Source organism: Peromyscus leucopus, chromosome 12 (genome assembly GCF_004664715.2).
Source record: "Peromyscus leucopus breed LL Stock chromosome 12, UCI_PerLeu_2.1, whole genome shotgun sequence".
NCBI classification, from domain to species: Eukaryota; Metazoa; Chordata; class Mammalia; order Rodentia; family Cricetidae; genus Peromyscus; species Peromyscus leucopus.
Genome location: NC_051073.1, coordinates 40464490 through 40485705, shown reverse-complemented (window position 1 = coordinate 40485705; position 21216 = coordinate 40464490). Strand labels below are relative to the sequence as shown.

The 21216-nt window shown below is 39.7% G+C and overlaps 1 protein-coding gene across 5 annotated transcripts in view; it reads right to left on the bottom strand.

Moving 5' to 3' along the window:
• Positions 1–21216, bottom strand: part of LOC114691934 (transmembrane protein 45A-like) — a 77833-nt gene that overhangs the window by 5957 nt on the left and 50660 nt on the right. For all 5 annotated transcript variants that reach the window (XM_037209679.1, XM_037209681.1, XM_037209680.1 and 2 more), the window contains 3 exons: positions 13867–14059; positions 12443–12649; positions 11277–11461 (listed from right to left, as the gene is read on the bottom strand). In XM_037209679.1, the coding sequence (XP_037065574.1) occupies positions 11277–11461; positions 12443–12649; positions 13867–14056 (582 nt within the window). In that variant the 5' untranslated portion in view covers positions 14057–14059. Of the gene's footprint in view, positions 1–11276; positions 11462–12442; positions 12650–13866; positions 14060–21216 lie in introns of those variants that run through there.

The following is a 21216-nucleotide window of genomic DNA, read 5'->3' as shown; positions in this document are numbered from 1 at the left end:
CATGCACATCCAAGTATACACATGAATACAGACAAATTGAAGAGCTTTAAATTTTACATGCCAGAAGCTGCATAAAGTTGTGTAAGTGAAAGAAGTCAAGGACCCCAAAAAATTGAAAACCACTTCAAATTATGGACTAGATGTCCCAATATTTTTGACATGGCAAAAATACCCAGGGCAACTGTAGAACCAAAATAACAGCTATTAATATCCCAATAGGGTTTTTCACAGACATTTTTTAAAAAGTTGATCATAAAATTCATATGGAATTGCATGGTATCTATTATTGCCTTTTAAAAAACATGGTAAAATATCACCAAAGCTGTAGAACTCACACCTTTCAGCTTTAAGATGTTTTAGAGTTCATCAGAGGTGGTGTACTCACAGCATTATGGAACTGCTAAACATTGCTGAATTGCATAATTTAAAATGGTTCACTCCATGTGTGGTGTTTTGAATGGGAATGGCCTCCATAGGCTCATATATTTGAATTCTTGATCATTAGGGGAGAGGCATTACCTGACAGGGATTAGGAGGTATGGTCCTTTTTTTTTTTTGAGAAGATGTGGCCTTGATGGAGGAAGTGTGTCACTGGGGGTGGGCTTTGGGGTTTCAAATGCTCAAGCCAAGGCCAATGTCTCTCTCTTCCTGCTGCCTGTGGATCTGAATATAGGACTCTCAAGCTACTTCTCCAGCATCATGTTTGCCTGCATGCCACCATGCCTTCTGCCATGAGGACAATAGACTAAAACACTGAAACTAGAAGCAAGCCCCAACAGAATGCTTTCCTTTATTTGTCATGGTCATGGTGTCTTTTCATAGTAATTGAACACTGACTTAGACATCATGTTATGTAGATTTTATCCCAATAAGAAATAAGTAATGTTTTATAGACACATACACATATAATATAGATGGATGGATGGATAGATGATAGATAGATGGATGGATAGATAGATAGATGGATGGTAGATAGATAGATAGATGTTAGCTAGTAGAGAGCAGGACAGGGTCATGTATTGCTTAATTTTCCTATCCTTAAAATCAATAACAAATGCATATTGTCTCCCAGAATATAAAGAAACCAGGAAAAGGTTATTAGGAAATATCTTGCTAGTTGTAACTAACATACTGTCTTGGGAGGAAAAATCATGGCCCTGAACTGGTTGATAAATAAAGGGCATAGGACCAGGATGGGAACAGAAAACTTTGATCTGCCTCTCTACCTTGTCAGGAGCTGATGCAAATGATGAGTTGATGGGACATGTTTCCACCCATGACTGCCACTTTGGAATGCTGGCCTAATGCTGCCAGATATTTCTGTTCTTACTTAAAAAGAAAAAAAAAAAAAAGCTGAGAAAATAAACATTTTAGTGATGTTTCCTGTATTTCAAGTATTGGCAATTAACTCAAAATGTAGTCGTTATAAATTATATGTTGCTCAGGGCCTGTTAGTTTGTAATATGTATATGAGCCTATGGGGGGTGTCTTTCTTATTCAAACCACCATATTCCAGGGAGCAGAGTGAGGAAATACTGGACCAAAGCAAATCTGACATCCAGCAGGGCTAACTTCAAATTCTGCATCTCCATGTCTGATGTCAATGTGCACTTTAGATCTCCAACTCCTTTCAGCTTTGCTGACTGCAACACACTTCCCTTTCTTGGGCTGGTACCACCCCTTGTATGTAGCTCTCCTTGGCAGGTATCCCAGAACTCAGGTATCCCAGAGATGCCAGGCATCTCCAACATCTTAGGGTTTCCAAGGTAACCCAGGCTTCACAGTTTCATGCAATGGCCCCTTTGGGCCTCTATGCTGGGACACCCCTAACACATGCCTCAGTGGCTTTCACTAGCAATGGAGGGAGATTTCACACCCCCTTTGTTATATCCTTGACTCTAAAGCCAGAACCACATGACCAAAGCTGCCAAGTTCTGCTGCTTGATGGGGCTGGAACTTGGCCTCCTCACTTTAATCACATTTGCATCAGCTTTCTGTGGTTGATGGCGAAAGCTTCACTGCTTAAACTTTCCTTTGATTTTTTTCACAAGTTGGAAGCTCAGCTGGGTGAGGTCTTGCCTGGAAGCCACCACTCCCTTTATTCTATTTAGCATCAGGCTTTTCTTTAAACTTTTTATCTTCTTCACATCTCTTCTACCAACACCATTACTCTAAAACTTTTCAATTTAGCCTTAGGCAGATTTTTAGGACAAGGGCAAAAAGCAGCCACATTCTTTGCTAAGACTATCACAAGAATGGTCTTTAAAATACTAACACTCTTCTCTCTGAAATTGCTTGAGCTGGACCTCCACAGTTCAAATCATCCTCAGCATGTTCCTATCTGTCTTCCATGCTCATCCAACTACTTTTCTAGTCCAAAGTCTCTAAGTCTTCCATATTCCTCCAAAAAAAACGAGCATGGTCAGGGCTGTCACAGCAATACCTCAGTCCCTGGTACCAACTTCTGTCTTAGTCACTGTTCTATTGCTGTGAAGAGACACCACGACCAAGGCAACTCTTTTTTTTTTTTTTTCTCGAGACAGGGTTTCTCTGTGTAGTTTTTGTGCCCTTCCTGGATCTCACTCTGTAGACCAGGCTGACCTCGAACTCACAAAGATCCACCTGGCTCTGCTTCCCGAGTGCTGGGATTAAGGCGTGCGCCGCCACCGCAGAAAGCCTTTCATTGGGGCTTGCTTACAGTTTCAGAGGTTAGTCTGTTGTCATCACGGCAGGGAACGTGGCAGCAGGCATGGCACTGGAGCACTAACTGAGAACTTTAGATCCTGATCTGTAGGCAGGCAGGAGGAGAGGGACACGGGGCCTGGTTTGGGATTTTGAAACCGCAAAGCCCACCCCACAAGTGACATACATTTCTCCAACAAGGCCATACCTACTCAAGAAGGCCACACCTCCTACTCCCTCTAATTCTTTGAAAAAGTTCCACTCCCTGGCAAATAAGCATTCAAATATGTGAGCTCATGGTGGTGGTGGTGGTGGTGGGGGAATCTTATTCAAATCACCACAAGAGCATTCCAGCTGATGCTGAGGAAACAAAATGTAATTGTTGTGAAGATATCAGCACCACTTAAGAGAAACCTGTGCTATACTAGGGCAATGGGAGAGATTTTCTGAGGGTAAAACTCCACCTCTCTGAGGCTCCATCTTCCTAAGAACTAAGTTCATTTGAAGGGGGGGGGGAAGCTTAAACTAAAGGGGTTTCCCATTTTCTGAAGGAAGCTGCCCAGGGAAGTGTTTTCCAAAGTCAGTACACAGAAAATGATATAGCTGAGGCACAAGGGGGCACGGTCTGCATCTCAAGCTGGCAGCAGAACTTGGTAGTATCATTCACATGGCATTGAGTTTGCACACATGGAGGATGCAAGAGCCATGGAAAATGTTTAATGAGTCATGGGGCCGTGTTCCATAATTTTAGAGAGCGCCTATAGCCAGGTAATTGTGGCTGGGTTAGAGTCCATGAGAGGCTATGACCTGACTATGTGGCATTGAAGCCTAGGCTGCAATGGAGACCCCAGGATCTTAGATATACCCGAATCTGAGATTTTCTCAGTCTGTTGAGGAAGGCTGCCTACAGGGAGTAGAGCTGGCTCAAGGTAGAGGCAGCGTGTACTATAATTTTCATTCTCTAAGGACTTGTGTGGTTCCTTCAGTTTCTCTTGCAATTAATTTCTAGCATCATCCTCTACAATCTGACATGACACAAGCAGTTTTGATTTCTTTTGTAATCTCTAGTTCTTTAAATTTATGTGTATGAGTGTGTGTGCACCGCCTGTATGCAGGCACCCACAAGAGCCAGAACCCCTGGAACTGGGGTTACAGCTGGCCATGAGCTGCCTGATGTGGGTGCTGGGAACGGAACCTAGGTCTTCAACAGGAGCAGCCAGTGCTCTTCGCCACCAAGCCATCTATCTCCCCAGCTCCATTTCTTTTGTGTTCTCAAGGCTTATTTTGTGGCCTATAATCTAATCAGTTTTAGAGGTAGTTTTGAGAGCTGCTGAGAAGAATGCCCAGGCTAGCTATATCTCTTGGATGAATTACCTGTTGACATCTGTTAATCCAGCTGGTCTGTTTAACAGTTTAGCTCTGAAGTTTCTTCAGTAATTTTTAGTTTGGAAGGCCTACCTAAAGATATGGATAGGGAACTGAAGTCTTCTACCATCATTATATTAGGACCTAGTCGACCTTTCATGAGTTTTAGTGTTTGCTTTTGTAAAACCGGGGGCCCCAACTTTCCATGCTTAAATATTTACAATTGCTAAGTCTTCTTGAATTGTTCCCATTAATATGGAGGGCCCTTCTTTATCTCTTCAGACAAACTTTAGTTTGAAGTCTACTTATCAAGTTATCAAAACAGCTCTGTAGCTTTTTTTCTTTTCTTTTCTTTTCTGTTTCAATGTGTTCAGTAGGTTGATTTCCAAACTTTGGATTTTTTTATTTTTTAATTTTTCACAAGTGAGGTATATTTCCTGGAGACAATGCATAGTTTGATCTTTTTTAAAAAAAGATTTATTTTATTTTTTAGAATGTTTCGTGTATGTATGGTATTTCTGTGTGCAGGCGTGAACACATGCATGCAAGTGCCTGACAAGGCCAGATGCATCAGATATGCTGGAGCTAGTGTTACAGGGAGTTGTGGGCTGCCTGATGTGGGTACTAGGAAGTGGACCCAGATCCTCTGCAAGAGCAATAAGCACTCTTAGCTTCTGGGTCTTCTCCCCAGCCTCTGGATCTTGGGTTTGGTTCAGGGAGTCGGTCTGCATCTTTTCATTAGGACGTTAAGGCCAATTTCAACTGAGATTATTACGGAGTTGAGTTTGCTGTTTCCTACGGTTTGCTGCTTGTTCGGGAGGAAGAAAAGCAAGCAGGACAACAGCCATCATGTGATAGAGGAAGGGTAGTTATAAACGGCTATTCTGTTACAATGCAAACTACCATCCACCCAAGCAGCAAACAACTGAACAATGGAAGTAAAAACCTGCACATTCTAAAACATAAAGGTAAAAATAGTCAATGAATAAAATACAAAATAAAAGATGTTACGACTCAGTGTTACTTCTTAGTGGGGTTGAATGTGGTCTCTCCCACCTCTTTGATTCATTGCTAGTCTCGAGAACAAGGCTGTCAGTCTCATTAATTCAGACAAGCCAGGTTGATATATCCACCTGGTGTTACAGGTTTTGAAGCGGAACTCCACCTTCTGCTAGAATTTCCCAGCCTGATATCTCCTCATCTTCCAATTAATACTTCCTTATCTGGTGTTTAGGAGATCTTTTTTTCTAAATGAGGTTTTCTGTGAGCGAGGCTCTGAGAAAAGTGTGGAAAGCCTGCCTGCCTGTACCTACCTTGGCCACAGCCCCACCTAGGCAACATTCCTGGACCAATTTAGCCCCTCATTTCTCAGGTGCCCCTGGCATCAGTAGCCCCTCAATTGGGAGATGGATCCTTATTGGGTTATGTATCCCACTGTGCCCATGGAAAAACCTCAGCCTTAAGGACTCTGTCACACTGGTGTCTCCACCTCCACAGCCTAAGTGGCTCCACATCTCCCCACTCAAGGTACTTCCAGCCCTGTTGTGTCTTTGCAGAGTGGCCTGTCTCTCTCCAGATCACTGACCCTGTAGCACCGAGTCCAGGAAAACAAGGCAACCACACAGTGCAAGCTGTGTGCTGAGTGAGGTTGGTGACTGGCTGGTGGGCTTTTCCAGCGACTTCTTTCCTGAGCTCTGGTGCTGGCTGATTTCCCTCCTCTTTGTCTTTCTCAACTAGAGACAGCGTCCCTTATTTTTACCCTGGTTCCCCTCTTTTGCTGGATCCTGCAGAAGTGGGTTCCAATCTACCATCTTACCCAGAAGCCACAGTTGCCTTTAGAAACTTCCAAAATAAAGTGTCTCAAGTAACCAGTTGCCATCATTAAAAAAAAATACATAAAAAATAAAAAAACTACCATTTTGCAAAATGATTTTACTATTTTTTCTTATTTTATTGTTACTTTATATCAGAATGAGGGCAAATTTGAGTGCTTCTTACTGAATACTTCACTGGAATTGCACCTGCTAATGTTTGGAAGCTATACATATATGATGAAAGGCCAAGATGGAGGCCATGAACAGGGACCATGGAGGGCAAGAGACATTCAATCCTTTAACCTAAACTCAGGTAAATTAAGAATATGTAACTAAGGACCAGAAACTAACAAACTCATCAAGTCATCTTTAAAAACAAATATTACACTTTTATCAGCTGTCCTAATTTGTTTTCTACCAGAAAATTACAAGAAAAAAGACCTATGAAGGAATTATTCTTACTATATTTTGTACTCCACTCTCAAAAAAAAAAAAATCAACAACAACACAACAAAAACATGGTTGATTGGTTTAAGCCTCACTACTATTAGGTTTCAACTATAGTTAACTTTCTTCTCCAATAAGGAATAAGCCAGAGACTCATTTTCTATAGTTTACAGTGTGAATTATATATCACTGCATATTTTATTATTCTCATTTACATCAACATTACAAGACCAAACACGTATTTTATGTACGATATCAGGCTTTGGAGTACTACTGTGAGTCATTTTTCCCTTTTGGAATGGACTTTCATTTTAAATAAAGACTTATTTATTTTATTTTATTTTATGTGTATGAATGTTTGCCTGCATGTACTTCTGAACATCACTTGTATGCCTGACACCCAAGACAAGAGTTACAGAGGGTTGTGAGCCACCATATGGGTGATGGAAACTGAACCTGGGTCCTCCACTAGAGTGTCATGTGCTCTTAACTGCCGTTTATTTTTCTTAATGTCCAGATGAAGATGAGTTACAGTTTGGACTCATAATCGGGGCAGTTGTCCTGCAAGTAATCTTTGGGACGCGAGGACAAATGAAGATAGACTATACACAGGAAACAGCTGTCCCAAGTGACAAAAAGCAAAGGCAACAGAAGCCGCTTCCCCACTGCCTGCCAGTCCTCTACTCTGAGGAGGATGAGGAGAAGCGAAGGAAAAACATAGCACAAAGTGAGCCTCTGAGTTGCTCTCCCAGAAGAGACTGTCATGGAATGAAGGGCACAGGGAGTTTCTTTTCTTTTTTAAATTACACAAAATGGCTTGGTCAGTGAATAAACATGTTTTAAATGTCATGTGCTTCAGGAAAGAACTTTTTATAGGTTAGGAGGGAATTTCTCTTCTTTCTGAAGATTACACAATCATTTCAATGCAAGTTATACACATTTGCCTCGTTCAGCTCAAATCTCCATACAGACGTTTCCAAGAGTCCAAGGGACATTTACTCAAAATCTGTCTATATATAACTAAAGTGCTACTGTTGGCTATTTGTGGAGACATAGCAAGAGATAAAAGTTGTAAAAAGCAAATCACAATACAATGTCATTAGCTTAGGAAAGATATTTGAACATGAATGTGCACACACTGCACATACAAATAAAACATAGAAGAGTAAGACATTCCCCTACGTTGCTAGACATTTTTATTTCAGAGGAGTCAAAGGATGAGGCAGTTACTGTAGCTAAACCATCATTTTCAGCTAGTGTGTATTTACACAGCTATAAAATGTTCATTTGTTTTTAAGGGTCCAAGACAGTAGTGAGGTTAGACACCTGGTCTCATAAGAAATCAATCTAGATATACTGATAGGTTAAAAGACTTGTAAAAATCAGAAATTTATCCCTAAAGATTGTAACCTCCTAAGTTTTTTTTTATAGAAAACTTTTCAGTAAATATGAAAATATTATTTTTGTGCTCAAAGTGGCAGCATTAAGCTGTCCTGTTCTTGGTTGAGTTATAGTATGACTTCCCTCTTTTTGTCTAAGCAGGAACAATCACTAGGTATTAACTAGATAATAATTGATCTTATTAATCATAATTTGATCTTATAATTCCTTTCTTTAATTCTCTTTGGATTTCTTCTCTTGTTCTTACTGTCCTTTTTTTAACATGAATATTAAGTTCATTAATACAATTAAACTAGTATGTATGTATGCTATAATTTGAATAATATATACCTCCCCAACGTCCATATGGCTTGCCCTCCATGGTATCACTGTTGAGGTCTCCTACCCTTTAGGTTGGAGGCCTAAAGGAGCCCTTAGGTCATTAGAGGCACATCCTTGAAGGAGACAGTGGAACCCTGACCATTACCTCTCTTTCTCTCTCTCACTTTCCAATCATGAGGCGAGTATCTCCACACATGTTCCTGTTGTGATATGCCCACTCACTATAGGCCTAAACCTTAAAGGAACTAACAAATCATAGTCTAGGACCTCTGAAACCACGTATGAAAATAACCACTTTCTCGCTATAATTAATCAGCTCAGGCATTTGATGCAGTAACAGGAAGATAGCAACATATAGAACCCTGAACTGAGCAAAGAAGTGATATACACCTTTTCAAACACACAGAAAATTCATACTGACATCAGGTTATGTCCCAAGGGAAGTGTCAGCAACCTTCAAAGAAAACACATTTTCTGCTCACAATGCAATTAACTGGAAAGTAGTGGTATTTAGAAAAGATACACTCTCAAATTTAAAATTATGTTCCTTGACCTGGGCCTACAACTCAGTGGTAAGTGGTAGTAAGTATGCCCATTTAGCTTAAGGCCATGGTTTCAGTCCCTGTACCAAGAAAGTAAAGAAACCAAAACGTCAAAAGAAGTCATGAATTAAAGCTGAAAGCACACTAGAAATACATCGATAAAAATTACAGTTCAAATAATACCTAGACTTTGATGTGGTTTTTAAACAAGAAAGGTTAAAAATAAATGAAATTATCACCTAACCCCCCCCCACAAAAAAAAAACTAGAGAAAAAGGAGTGAAAGCCAGTCTTATTTAAAAAAAAAAAAAAGTGAAAATAGGAATTCAGCAAATCCATACCAGTAACAAAAAATTTCCACAGACTTTAAGAAACCAATCTGATGGAAACGATCATAGATACAAAATATGTCCACAGCAGAAAATGTTACAAGAGCCTGGCTTTTCCCCAACAGCTGTCAGTCGCTGTCTGCCCTGGACTGGGATCAGCAGGTCTCCAGCTCACTCCTCTCCAGCCCTGTGCTTCTGTCCTGCTTTTGGCCCACCAGACTTTATGCCCTGCTTTAGTCGAATATACTTGAGTGGAGTTAGATGTTTTCTAATTTTTTTTTTTAATTTCTTTTTGTTTTCCATTTTTTTTTCAAATCACTGCAGGCATATATCTATCTTATCTGTCTTTGTTATGTGTTCAGAGCAGAGAATATTCACTGCAGCATAAAGCTCACTGTGTCAACTTCCCCAGAAATTTTCTCTTAAAAAAAATCTTTCCTTTTGGCTATGAGATATCTTTCTGTATGCTATGAATACGTGTTGCTCTAACTGGTTGATAAATAAAGCCGTTTGGCCTATGGTAGGGCAGGATGGAGCCAGGTGGGAAAATCCAAGGGAGATAGTGAAAGGAGAAAGGAGAGGCAGAGAAGACGCCATTCCACTGTCCAGGGAGCAGCATGTAATGGCACACAGGTAACGTCATGGAACACGTGGCCAAAACATAGATTAATAGAACTGGGATCATTTAAATTATAAGAACTAGTGAGAAAGAAGCTTGAGCCATAGGCCACGGCCATACAGTTTGTAATTAATATATACCTCTGTGTGTTTATTTGGGTCAGAGCAGCTGTGGGATCGGGCAGGACACAGGAAAACTTCTGACTACATCTTTTGACTCCCAAACATGTGCACACAGGAAAGCACTGCAATTCACAGCACACTAGTTCTTTATGTCCCATCCTCTTTACTCCATTTAGGTTTCCTGCGGAGGGCTAATACTCTACCTAAGCTGGCAATAGATTGATCGCCTTATAGGGTATTTGTAATATTTTTCTATGAAGCATACTTCGAACCAATGTACTAACCGAGTCCCACCTTACGGGTCTCTGCACCACAAGTTTTTCTACCTCCCCGATGTGTATGGATATTACATCATCATATCCCGTTTAAACCACAGCTCTTCTTTTATCATCACCTGGCAATTCTGTTATCAGTTCTGATGGGAAGGAAATTCAAGTCCCTGACACAGCCACGTCATCCCAAATCCCAGCTCTCTGGTGACTAAAATTCTCCTCCTCAAAGTCTGGACTAATCAAACCATACTCTCAACTCATTCTGGACTTTGTTTACGTCTATATATGAACATGATTGTGACTTGATAGTCTCTCAAAAATGTAAGTCCACCGTTTGAATTCATGCTCTCAACAGCATGGCAAATTTAGGGAACTGATGATGCTAGAAAATGGGAAGTGTCTGGGATTTGGGATTAGAGAAGTCTAGATTTAGATTCTAGCTATATTACTGTTTGAGCATGAGAAAACTCTTGATCTTGCTGAAGATACCTATAGGCAAATTAGAGGTGGTAATACCTAACTTCTGGATCAATGTGAGGGTATGGAATACAATAAAACAAGATGGGCTCTACCTCTGAGCCATGACCCCAGGCCCTCACTGGGGAATTCTAAGCAGGGGCTCCAGCCCCGACCAAGGACCATCTGTGGCCAGAGATGCTGGACCCCTGGAGTTGGAGATACAGGAGTTTATGAGCCATGAGTGCTAAGAACAAAAGCTCTGTCCTCTCCAAAAGTGACAAGCACTTTTCACCACTGAGCCATCTTGTTAGCCCCACACTGTTCCCCAAATCCTGAGCTTCATGGCACCTTTGCATCACACACACCATGTAACTTGTTCTCCTGTTCTGCTCTTTCTGCCACTGGGTCCCCCTTCTGGTCCCTTCCCTCGCTTGATTTTCATGGTTTTCTTTTCATACCTAGATTTTATAAACAAGATAAAATATGAGATAATTGTTTTCTGGAAAAAAATAGATAAAATAAGATGTACATAAAATCCATATGGTGGCCACCACATGGCTGTCTCTCAACAAGTGTTTTCTCTCTCTTGGGTCTTTCATATAGCTCTTAAGCTTATGGTCCATTAGGCTATAAGCTGTTCTAGCACTAGGAATCACTTACAACCATAATCATCAGCTCAAAATTCCTGCATAAAGGATGAGTGGATCCATAATGAAGGAATACACTGTCTGCTTCCTCCACAGCTACTCTAACGGCAGTCTCACCAGAACCACCAGGCCACTCCAAGAACATCACTTCTGTGATGCTCCTAGAAGGGAAGTATTGAAAGCAAATGCCTCATCAGTGAATAAGAGAAACTGCAGATAAGTGACACCATGTGTGTTAGCTACAAGTCCCAACTCACCTGCCAGAACCAGGTCCCTTGCAGGATGATGAGACTTGACCGCAGGAGCTCCAGAAGTACATTGTTCTTTGCGAGGAATTCCATGAAGGTAACCAGCCCCGCCAAAATGGTGGTAAAGACCAGAAGCTGGTGCACAAAAACATCCAACATTTCCCGACCGTGAGTGTGGTTGTAGAAGATAAACGCTAACAGAGGGGGCAAAACACATTTCCTGATCAAACCAAAGGCTTCCCGCTGTACCACCCTCTTGCCACGGAATTTTATAGGAACGTAAAACTGCCCCAAAGAGCAAATCCCCACTGACTCTCATCGCAATGTATTTTTACTTTAGGGAGAGTGAACATTGTCTCTTACTTAGGAAGAGAATCTTTGAAGTCTAACCCCGTTTTCCCCTTCTCCTAACCTTTCTTCTCTCTTCTAACATACCATAGAATTTTCAACTGTTGTTCAAAGCACTGTCTATGTAGGAAAATGTACAATGAACATGACTAGGGTAGGGAGCTCTAATTAATATGAATGGACAGATAAATTAGCTGAAGTCAAGGTCTCAATTTAGGGAATTCAGCAAATGTGTACGTAAATTATAACAAATTATTAAACACTTGTTTTATCTTGCCCTCCTTACGATAACCTGAGAAATCAACTGAAAGAAACATCCTGTTATTTTCACTAACCTCTCAAGATTAGGAAGTCATTTGTTAGACCCTACATATCACATTTTGGCACAGTCTCTGTTTTGGTATATGAAAAGCTTATTAGAGATTGGTAGACATTTTCTATTGAGTGGTTGCCCCATTTCAAGTAACCCATGCACTATTATTCTGAGTTCAGTTTTCATTGTTAGAAATAAAAAGAATGATAAGCTCCACAACAACCAAGAGGTAAGTGCCCACTGTAGATGATTTCTAAAGACATATATGAAATTCAAAATAACTTTTTGGGTGGCTGTGTCTGCCCAGATCTATTAAGTTAGTCTGTAAAGATGTAAGAAAGGAAGACTATAGGTAACTTTTCTAGGACAACCATATATCCAACTATGGCCCAGACAGATAGTCCTGCCAATCAAGGTGATACAGAGAAAGAAAAAATATGTTATTATAAAGCACAACATCAATGCCCACTGAAAGATAGGAAGAGAACAGAAAACATATTTCCCTCATACTTACACTCCACAAAGATGGCATTTGATAACATTAACTTGCTTAAGGAAAGCGGAAGGAAATTGGTAGTGAAACATAAGATATGGGTTAAACCCTGTAGCCCAAAGAAGAAGTACATGGTTGTATGATGCCAGCCCAGAAGCTGGTTCCACTGGCCATCTTTATACAGGATCAGGTAGGGTCCGCCTGAGATAAACTGTTCCCCGACTATACCTGCAGAGGAACATACCACAGTTTTAGCAATCCTCTTCCTGACTCTACATAGTAAGTGTGAAGACACAGGGACATGTATTCATCGCTTATTCTAACCTTATGACATCGATTCCTCCCTCCGAGCTTTCCATTGAAAAGCTAGCAATAGTGATTTAGACTTGATTCCAAAGTTTAGCTGCAGGTTTGGGTAACAAGTTTTATCTACACACAGACAAATAATGCAAGCAACTATTTCATATCCTTAACAATGATAATTTTAGTTCAACAACTGGTTGTAATTTAATGACCAAAATACTGGATGACTTGGAGGTTTGGATTTATGATATATGTCATTTAAAGGATGATTACTTTCTTTCTAATATTGCGCTCTTAGACAGCTGTTACAAAGTAGAGTGTTTTCCTTGATTTCTGACAAAATTGATGAGGAATTTAGCCTTTTCCCCAATTAAGAATAGTAGAGATGGTTCATACAGACTCTACATGTGGTTAATTGTTGATGTAGACAGGTTTGCTGTTGTTTTCTAGAAGCTGCCTGGTTAGCCTCTGGAATGGGCAGGGAAATTCCTCTTTTTGGAAATGGTTACTTTGTGATTTGATGGTCATAGCGAAGTCCTATTGACATGAATGAAGAGAACCAGCGGAAAAATTAGAAGTGCTACCATTTACAAAGCAGCAGCTACAGCATGACTGTGAAATGCAGAACCTTTTATAGAATGTTCAGTAACAGTGGAAAATTATTGAAGTTAAAAGTTACCCAGACTCTGTCCAACTCAGGACACAAGGTGGATGCACAGGAAGCAAGATCTCCTTCAGCCCCAATTCCCTTTATCATCTCTCAGAAATGATTTGTTATGGAAGATTTCCCATAATCACTTGATTACTTTAGTGTAATTTACAAAATGATTTCTTACAGAGTTTACTCTTTGAAGGATCAGAAGAACTTGTATCAAACTATTTCATAGGCTCCAACTTAGGATACAAAGGAAATTCACTTGGTTGGATAGGCAAATTAAATATTAAGACTCAGGCTTTTGTATAATTATGAAATATCATTTTCCTAAGATTACGTAAGTTATAAACTGTAATTGGGATAAGTACTAAGAGGCATATTTATAGGAAATTCATTTAGATTCATTTCTCAATCTTGTATTGACATTTTTCCCCCACTCATGAAATACTCAAAAGAAGAAAACAGAACATGGCCACAGTCAACTTACCAGTAAGAGCCATGAAGATCGAAACAACTCCTTCCCAAATCTCTGCTCGACGTAATAAGGTTTTGGAACTAAGGTAGCAGGTCCGAGTTTGCTTTTTGTAGACATATTTCAGAATACTCTTTGTAACCCACCAAAAGCCCATGATAATGAAGAAGGTTCCAGGGAGGGCATGACCTTTGAAACTCCCCATGACCTACAACAATAAGAAATAGACATTTCACTTAAACTCAGCAAGAATACCTCTTGTCCACACTGTGTACATTGCTGAGGATTATGAGTATACCGTAGATCCTACTGTAAGACTGACCATTCAAAAAAACAAACAAACAAAAAACCCCAAAAACTTGCATTTGTTTAACATCTATCATGCATTAGGCCCCATGTCAAGTGTTTTACATGCTATCCATAACCTAATTTTTAAAAAATATCCACAGATGAGAAATCACTATTCAATTTTCAGCTGAGAAGTGTGTTTGGAGAAGTTAAATGGTTTATGGAGATCTTAGACTTGATAAGCAAAAAGTTTTGATTTCTTCAAAACACAGTATGTACTATATCATACACGTGCCCTTTAATCATAAAGGAAAACAGCACGAAGCTGTGGGACAGTTTGTTTAATTTAAAAAGATGTGAGCCAGGTGGTGGTGGCGCACGCCTTTAATCCCAGTACTCAGGAGGCAGAGCCAGGTGGATCTCTGTGAGTTCGAGGCCAGCCTGGTCTACAGAGCGAGATCCAGGAAAGGCACCAAAACTACACAGACAAATCCGGTCTCTAAAAACAAAAAACAAAAACAAAAAAGATGTGATACTACCTATAGATTTTGAGTAGATAGTTTTAAAGGGGCAAGGATCAAGAATGTATTATTAAAGACCAGTAGGATTCATGAAATATTTGTGTGTTCTTCTACATATTTTCTAGGCTTCTCATCCAGCTGGATTTGAACCATGTTTCTAATTCCGGCTAGCTGACTGAGTAAGGAGTTGGTACGTGCCACTTTCAAGCTGAGTCACTCAAGTCTGCTCACCATAGCTCTCCTCTTGCCTCAGCTACTTTGGCATGACACCTCTACTGCACAAATATGGGCAGCCAGCCTGATTGAGATTCTGTGTGTGTGTGTGTGTGTGTGTGTGTGTGTGTGTGTGTGTGTGTGTGTGTAAAACCCCTTATTGATGTAGATCACTGAAAGTTTGAGGTTTAATTTACAACAACATAGCCTGTTGACACCAACCCAAACCACATTACAAATTTTGCTCACATCCTTGCCATACTCAACTAATAAACAGAACTACCCTCTAGTTTCAGTCAAGGGTATAAATCAGTCTTGAATATTGTGAGTTTTTAATTTTCTGAAGCCCTTCTTTTAAACATATTTATTGTACTATCAATAGTGAAAGTAGAGTCCACAATTATCCTAAAAATCTAATAGTAGGTCGGATTCAAGAAAACTCACAAAAGAGGATGTCACCATGTTCCTAGTCCAGGAAACTAGAATTACTATTTCTTTTAGTGAGTACTGGGCCTCTTAATTTGGGTTACTCTCCTCTGACTTAAAGCGATGTCCTACAGGAAACTGTGAAGCTGACCCAAATACTGCATCCTATATCTCCAATTAAGACCCTAGACGCTCATTTCATGCACTCTTGAGTCATCCAAACCTTCCAAGAGTCAGGCTACATCACATATCTCCAAGCAGAGGTTCTGGTCCTAACCTTCATTCTGTGCTATACTTTAAAACATATCCTTTACTTATGTTTGGAACATCTGAACTGTAGTTGTGTATTACTAAGAACGGGTAGACCTTAATGATACATGACATTCCTGCTTTGATAAGCTCTCATTTAGCAACCTAACTCCCACCAGGGCTCTTGATTCCACCTGTCTGTCTGGTTGAGACCATTGTACAAGATTGCAAAATACTTTTGTAAAGAATTCATAAATACACCCAGCCTATACATTTTTTAACATTTTTGGAAAAGAATTTCATATGGTATAATGGTCTTAAAACATTGTTATTCCTTATTATAGGAAACTTTCTTGTAGGAATTTCTAGAATCTAAAGATTCTGGATTAAAACTAAAATTTTTGAAATTTATTATCAAAAACCACACATATGTCAAGAATAAAAAGGATGCTTAAAGAAGTTAGGCAGCCATCAAAAATACACTTTTCAAATAGTAAGTGACATATTTGGTAAGAATAATAGGATAAAAATGAAGAAAGAGCAGGACTATAGCCCAGTAGTAAAGGCCCATGCCACACAAGCCTGACAATATGACATGGATCCTAGAACCCATGTTATAAAGGTGGAAGGAGAGAACTGCTCCACGACGTAGTCCACTGACACACAAATGCTCCATGGCCCATCTCCCTCACATCACACTCCCCCAACAACAAAAATAAGTTTTAAATTAAAAGATACCTTTTTTTTTTTTAAAAAAAAAAAATGGAGCAGGGGCTTTGTTTTCAGCACTGAGAAGGTCTGAACACAAACTTTATCACTTGCTAACTGTGGCTTTTGGTAAGCCACTTAGCCTGTGAGTGCCTGAGTTTCTACCTTTGTAAAACTGGACCAATAACAGTACTCATTTCTAAACCAGTACCCCACGTTACTATCAAACAACTTATGCTATCATCTACTTCAAACTACTAGGGCAGTGGTTCTCAACTGCCCTAGTTGGTCATGACTCCTTTGGAGAGTCAAATGACCCATTCACAGGGGGGGTCACATATCCGATATCCTGCATATCAGATATTTACATTATTATTCATAACTGTAGCAAAATTACAGTTATGCAGTAGCAATGAAATAATTTAAAGGTTGGGGGTCACCACCACATGAGTGCTGAGAGCTGCTGGTAGCAATGGCTTTACCAGAGGTCGTGGGAGTATACAGCAGGTGACGTATAACTCTCTGTTGAGGAGCCCCACTAGGCAAAGTCTGTGGGGTCACTGGCTGTGGAAACTGCTTGTTTTCTGTCTGTAACTTTCTCTTGTGCAACCACTTACCTCCCCAAAAAGAACAGCTGTGGGTTCTTTCCACAGCCCACTGGTAGTGTGTTTTATATCTTTGGGCACACACATACTTGTAAATGATCAGGAGATAATTTCTATTTAAACTGTATAATTCTGATGAATAGAAATAATACCAGAATATTTTTCTTAATTGACACATGAAAGTAACAATATTTCAGTCTCAAAGTCAGTTAATTTTAGACTTCAGAACAAATTAAAAATAGACTAAGCTGCCCCTTCAGAAATACACAAAGACTAGTTCCCAGGTGTTTATTACTAAATCAAGGTCAGGCTGTTTACATTGAGACATGACCCCCTACAGTAATTGACTACACATATTCTTAGGCTCAAGGTTCAGCCAACTGTTTACTTTCTGTCTGGGAACCCTCACCAACTTAGAGCTTTGTGCATGGCCAAGTCAGCGTGACCTTCCTAGCCTGAGAGAAACTACGTGACTTATCATGTGTTATGAGAATGGGCCAGGCCCTGAGAATGTAACATATAATTGTCCAGAGTTTGGATGTGAATAAGTAGTGAGTGTGTGAGTGTATGAGTGTGTGTAGGTGTAAGTGCTGAGTGAGGGATATAGCCCAATGGGCAGAAAAAGAAATGTAGCATGTAATTGTCCAAAGTTGGTCAGAGGAGAAGAATGAGAGAGCAAGGTGAGAAACTGAATGAGTAAAGAGTGAATGGATGATGCAGGAGTAGATGAAGGGATATAACAGAGTAGAGAAATATATAGCTGTATGTAAAGAGATGTAGAGTGCGGAGACAGATTTTCAGAGAAAGACATTTTTTAAGATGAAGTAAAAGAGAAAGTTACCTTCAGAAAGCATGTGTGTTTTCTTATTTTTCCCTACAGATAGAAAAAAAAAATCTAACCCTGAGATAGATAAGAATTTTTCCTAAGCCCTCACTGCTCCGAGGTCTTCTATTCACAACCCTGGAGCAGTTTTGAAAAGCTGGCCTTCCTCAGACTGCAACACATCAAAAAACTGTATTAAAGGGTCACAGCAGTAGCAAGGTTGAGGACCACTGTAGAAATAAAAGTAACATGAATCTAATAATATCAAAAGCTTCACCATTTTAAAAATGTTTCTTAAAAGAAAGTAATGCAAAACATAAGAAGGTAAAAAGGAACAGCAAGTAAGAAAGGATGAAAGACTACCCAAATCTGAGCTGAATGAGGGTGACACCAATGGACATGCAGATGTGGGTGGGGAAAAGCCCCCTGAGAGGCCTCAACCGTGCACACAGAACTCTGGGCAACTGAAGAAAGCTGGGAGCAGGAAAGGTGGACTTCCCCAAGGAAGATCACACCTATTGGTTGTTCAGTGACAAATGATTAGCCCTGAAAACATACACACAAGAAATATTGCATCGGCTAAACAGGTTTTATTTAGGAATATATATGTATAAACATACACATATATGCATGTAACAGCAATTAGTGAAAAAAAGAGGCAATTAATTTGAAGGAGAGAGAGTGGAGAGGGATATATGGAAGGGTTTAGAGAAAGCAAATAGAAAGGCGAAATACTGTAATTATACAATAATCTCAAAAATAAAAATAAATAAGTAAAAATTACAAAGGTAACACGAATATCTATCTCTGCTTGAATACTGACTACAGAAAACCAAGAAACAGATACATAATTCTTTTGGCAATTCTAAGCATATAGCTCCTAACTGTCATGGAAGGTTATTGGGATCTTCTGTGGTATTTAAATGAATTCCTCAAAAGCGGAAACCATAGATGTATGCTGCCATTTCCTACTAATCCTGGAAAATGTCCTAAATATGACAAAGTTCCAAATTTACAGGAGTCATTCAGCTATTCTTGCAAACAAGATCATGTCATCATAAAACATCCCTACTCTGTTATGGAATAATCCTTTTTGTACACTGTGAAGATGTGTCACTCTGGTTGGTTTAATAAAGCGCTTAATGGCCAATAGCTAGGCAAGATTTCCAGGCACAGAGAATGTTGGGAAGAAGGAGGGCGGAGTCTCAAGGAGATGCAGAGGAAGCATGACATGTAGAATATGAGGTAACAAGCCATGAGCCACATGGCAGGCTGCCACACCAACTCCAGTGTCGTCCGTGTGACATGAACAACTATGTCAATAATAGCGGACAGGAGATACGTGTCCCACGGGACTAAGCTCCCTGGAGGTCCCTGGCAGAGTGCCCGTGTTATGCCTCCTTCTCGAAGGAGACGTGCTTCACAGATCATGAGCTCTCTGGGCTATGGGTTCTGTATAACTGCTTTTCTGATAATGTTCTAATTAATCTATAAAACACAGTCAAAATTAATGAATGCTTGGGTTGTGAACTGTGAAGGAAAGGGGAAGCTGGACATGGACCTTATTTAGATATAGCAGAATGAACTATTCCTTAAAGACCTCAAGCCTCAAGCTGCTAGATAATAGAAAGTATAATAGTTCAGGCACTTCTAGGGAATGAACATGAACCCACTAGGAATCCTTTAGGAATCCCAACTAAAGTGATTTATGGCAGAAAACATTATCTCATAGGAGGCAGATGGTGGGCCCCTCTGTTGAGGAAGTTCAGCATAGAAAACTTAAGGACTACAGCAGAACCCCTTCCCCTTACATGTGTAAAAGTACAAGTGTCCATATTCCAGCAGGTAAAAAGGTTTTATATTAGAAGAGATATATGGTGAAGAACTGAAGAAATACTTAGGGAGGATCTGCAGCATTCAAATTGGCTAAATGGGTCATGAGAACCAGAAAAGTAGAAGTGCATAATAAACTAGTGAGCGGCTGAGATAAAGATGAAGGACACAGCCGCAACCGCAAAGAAGCCTACACAAGTCTAGGGACTGTACTAAGTTTATAAAACACAGACTGATCTTTGGGTCATAAAGTTCTTGTGAGTGAAGGGATATGTCTAGCACTGATTAGTAACTGTGTGCTTTATTTTTTTTAAAGATGATGTAATTGAATTATTGCCAAGCTCTTGTTGCTCCCTTGATAGTTTTCTTTTCTGTATATAAACTACTGATTTGCAGAAGTAAAGTTGCAGCAGATTCAAACCACTTTTGAGTGTGTTGTCTGTCTGTCAGTCGCCGAATCCTTGCCTTCCTGACTACCCAAGCCCTGATTCTCCTACGGTCATGGTACTCCCGGTGGGCCAGTCCATGGCAGCAGGCAGCATGTAAATTAGTGGAAATGGGTTAATTAAATTATAAGAGCTAGTTAGAAACAAGCCTAAGCTTTGGGCCGAGTTTTCATAAATAATAAGTCTCCATGTGGTTATTTGTGAATTGGCTAGCTGGAGAGAGAAAGATTTGCTACAATTAGCACCCAATGTGGAACAAGCATTTCCACATAAGACCTGAGAAAGCTTAAAAAAAAAAAGTTCTGGGTTGGGGATTTAGCTCAGTGGTAGAGTGCTTGCCTAGCAAGCACAAGGCCCTGGGTTTGATCCTCAGCTAAAAAAAAAAAAAAAAAGGTTCTAAACACACAAAAATGGAGCCAATTATGCAGGCTTGAGCCACCAACATGCCATAAGCTAAGCTGTGCAGTGGTTTACGATTTTGCTCATGCAGACAGAAAAGGTTCAGAAGGAAAAAAAAAACCTCTAAACAGATTACAGTGTGTTTAACAATGTTCATAGGCTTAAGAAAAAAAAAAGAGTATAGACAGTCATAAAAATATAAATAATTTAAAAATAATAGTAAAATTTTTAAAGAGAGAAGTAATAAAAAATAAGCCATGTAAGGATGAGAGATATTATAACACAGGGAGTTTGTACCTTATAAGGTGCTTTGTTAATTTTGAATTATTTGAATGCTATTGAACAGACAACGGCTGCTGAGAGACATGGGATTGTGGAAGGGACTGCCGAATTAAACCAGCCTATATGCTTTAGGGGTATCTTGGCTTCAGAATGGAAAATGTGTTGCCTTGGAGGTTGTGTTTTGTTTCCACAGGAAATAAAAAGCTGTGGACTCCTTCCAAGTTAATAAAGATTGTATTTGACCAAGGGATACCTCCATAGTATCTTGGCTATAGACATGGGAAAGGAGCCAAAAAAGACTACAGGACAGGTAACATGTAAGCTGATCACTCTTCATGGGAGCAACTCAGAGATAAGATGAGACATGATAAATCTTGTTGACTACAGAGTCCTCATGACTTATTATTACATGCCATCCTTTCATATAGTGTGGATAGAGATTTATATTACAGTTTGTTTATGCAGTCCAAATGGACTTATAAAGTTGACAGATGCTCCTTCTCAAATACAGAACAAAAAAATCTTTAATTGACTTGTGCACATTGTACATTCCATACTTGTGTTAATGCAAA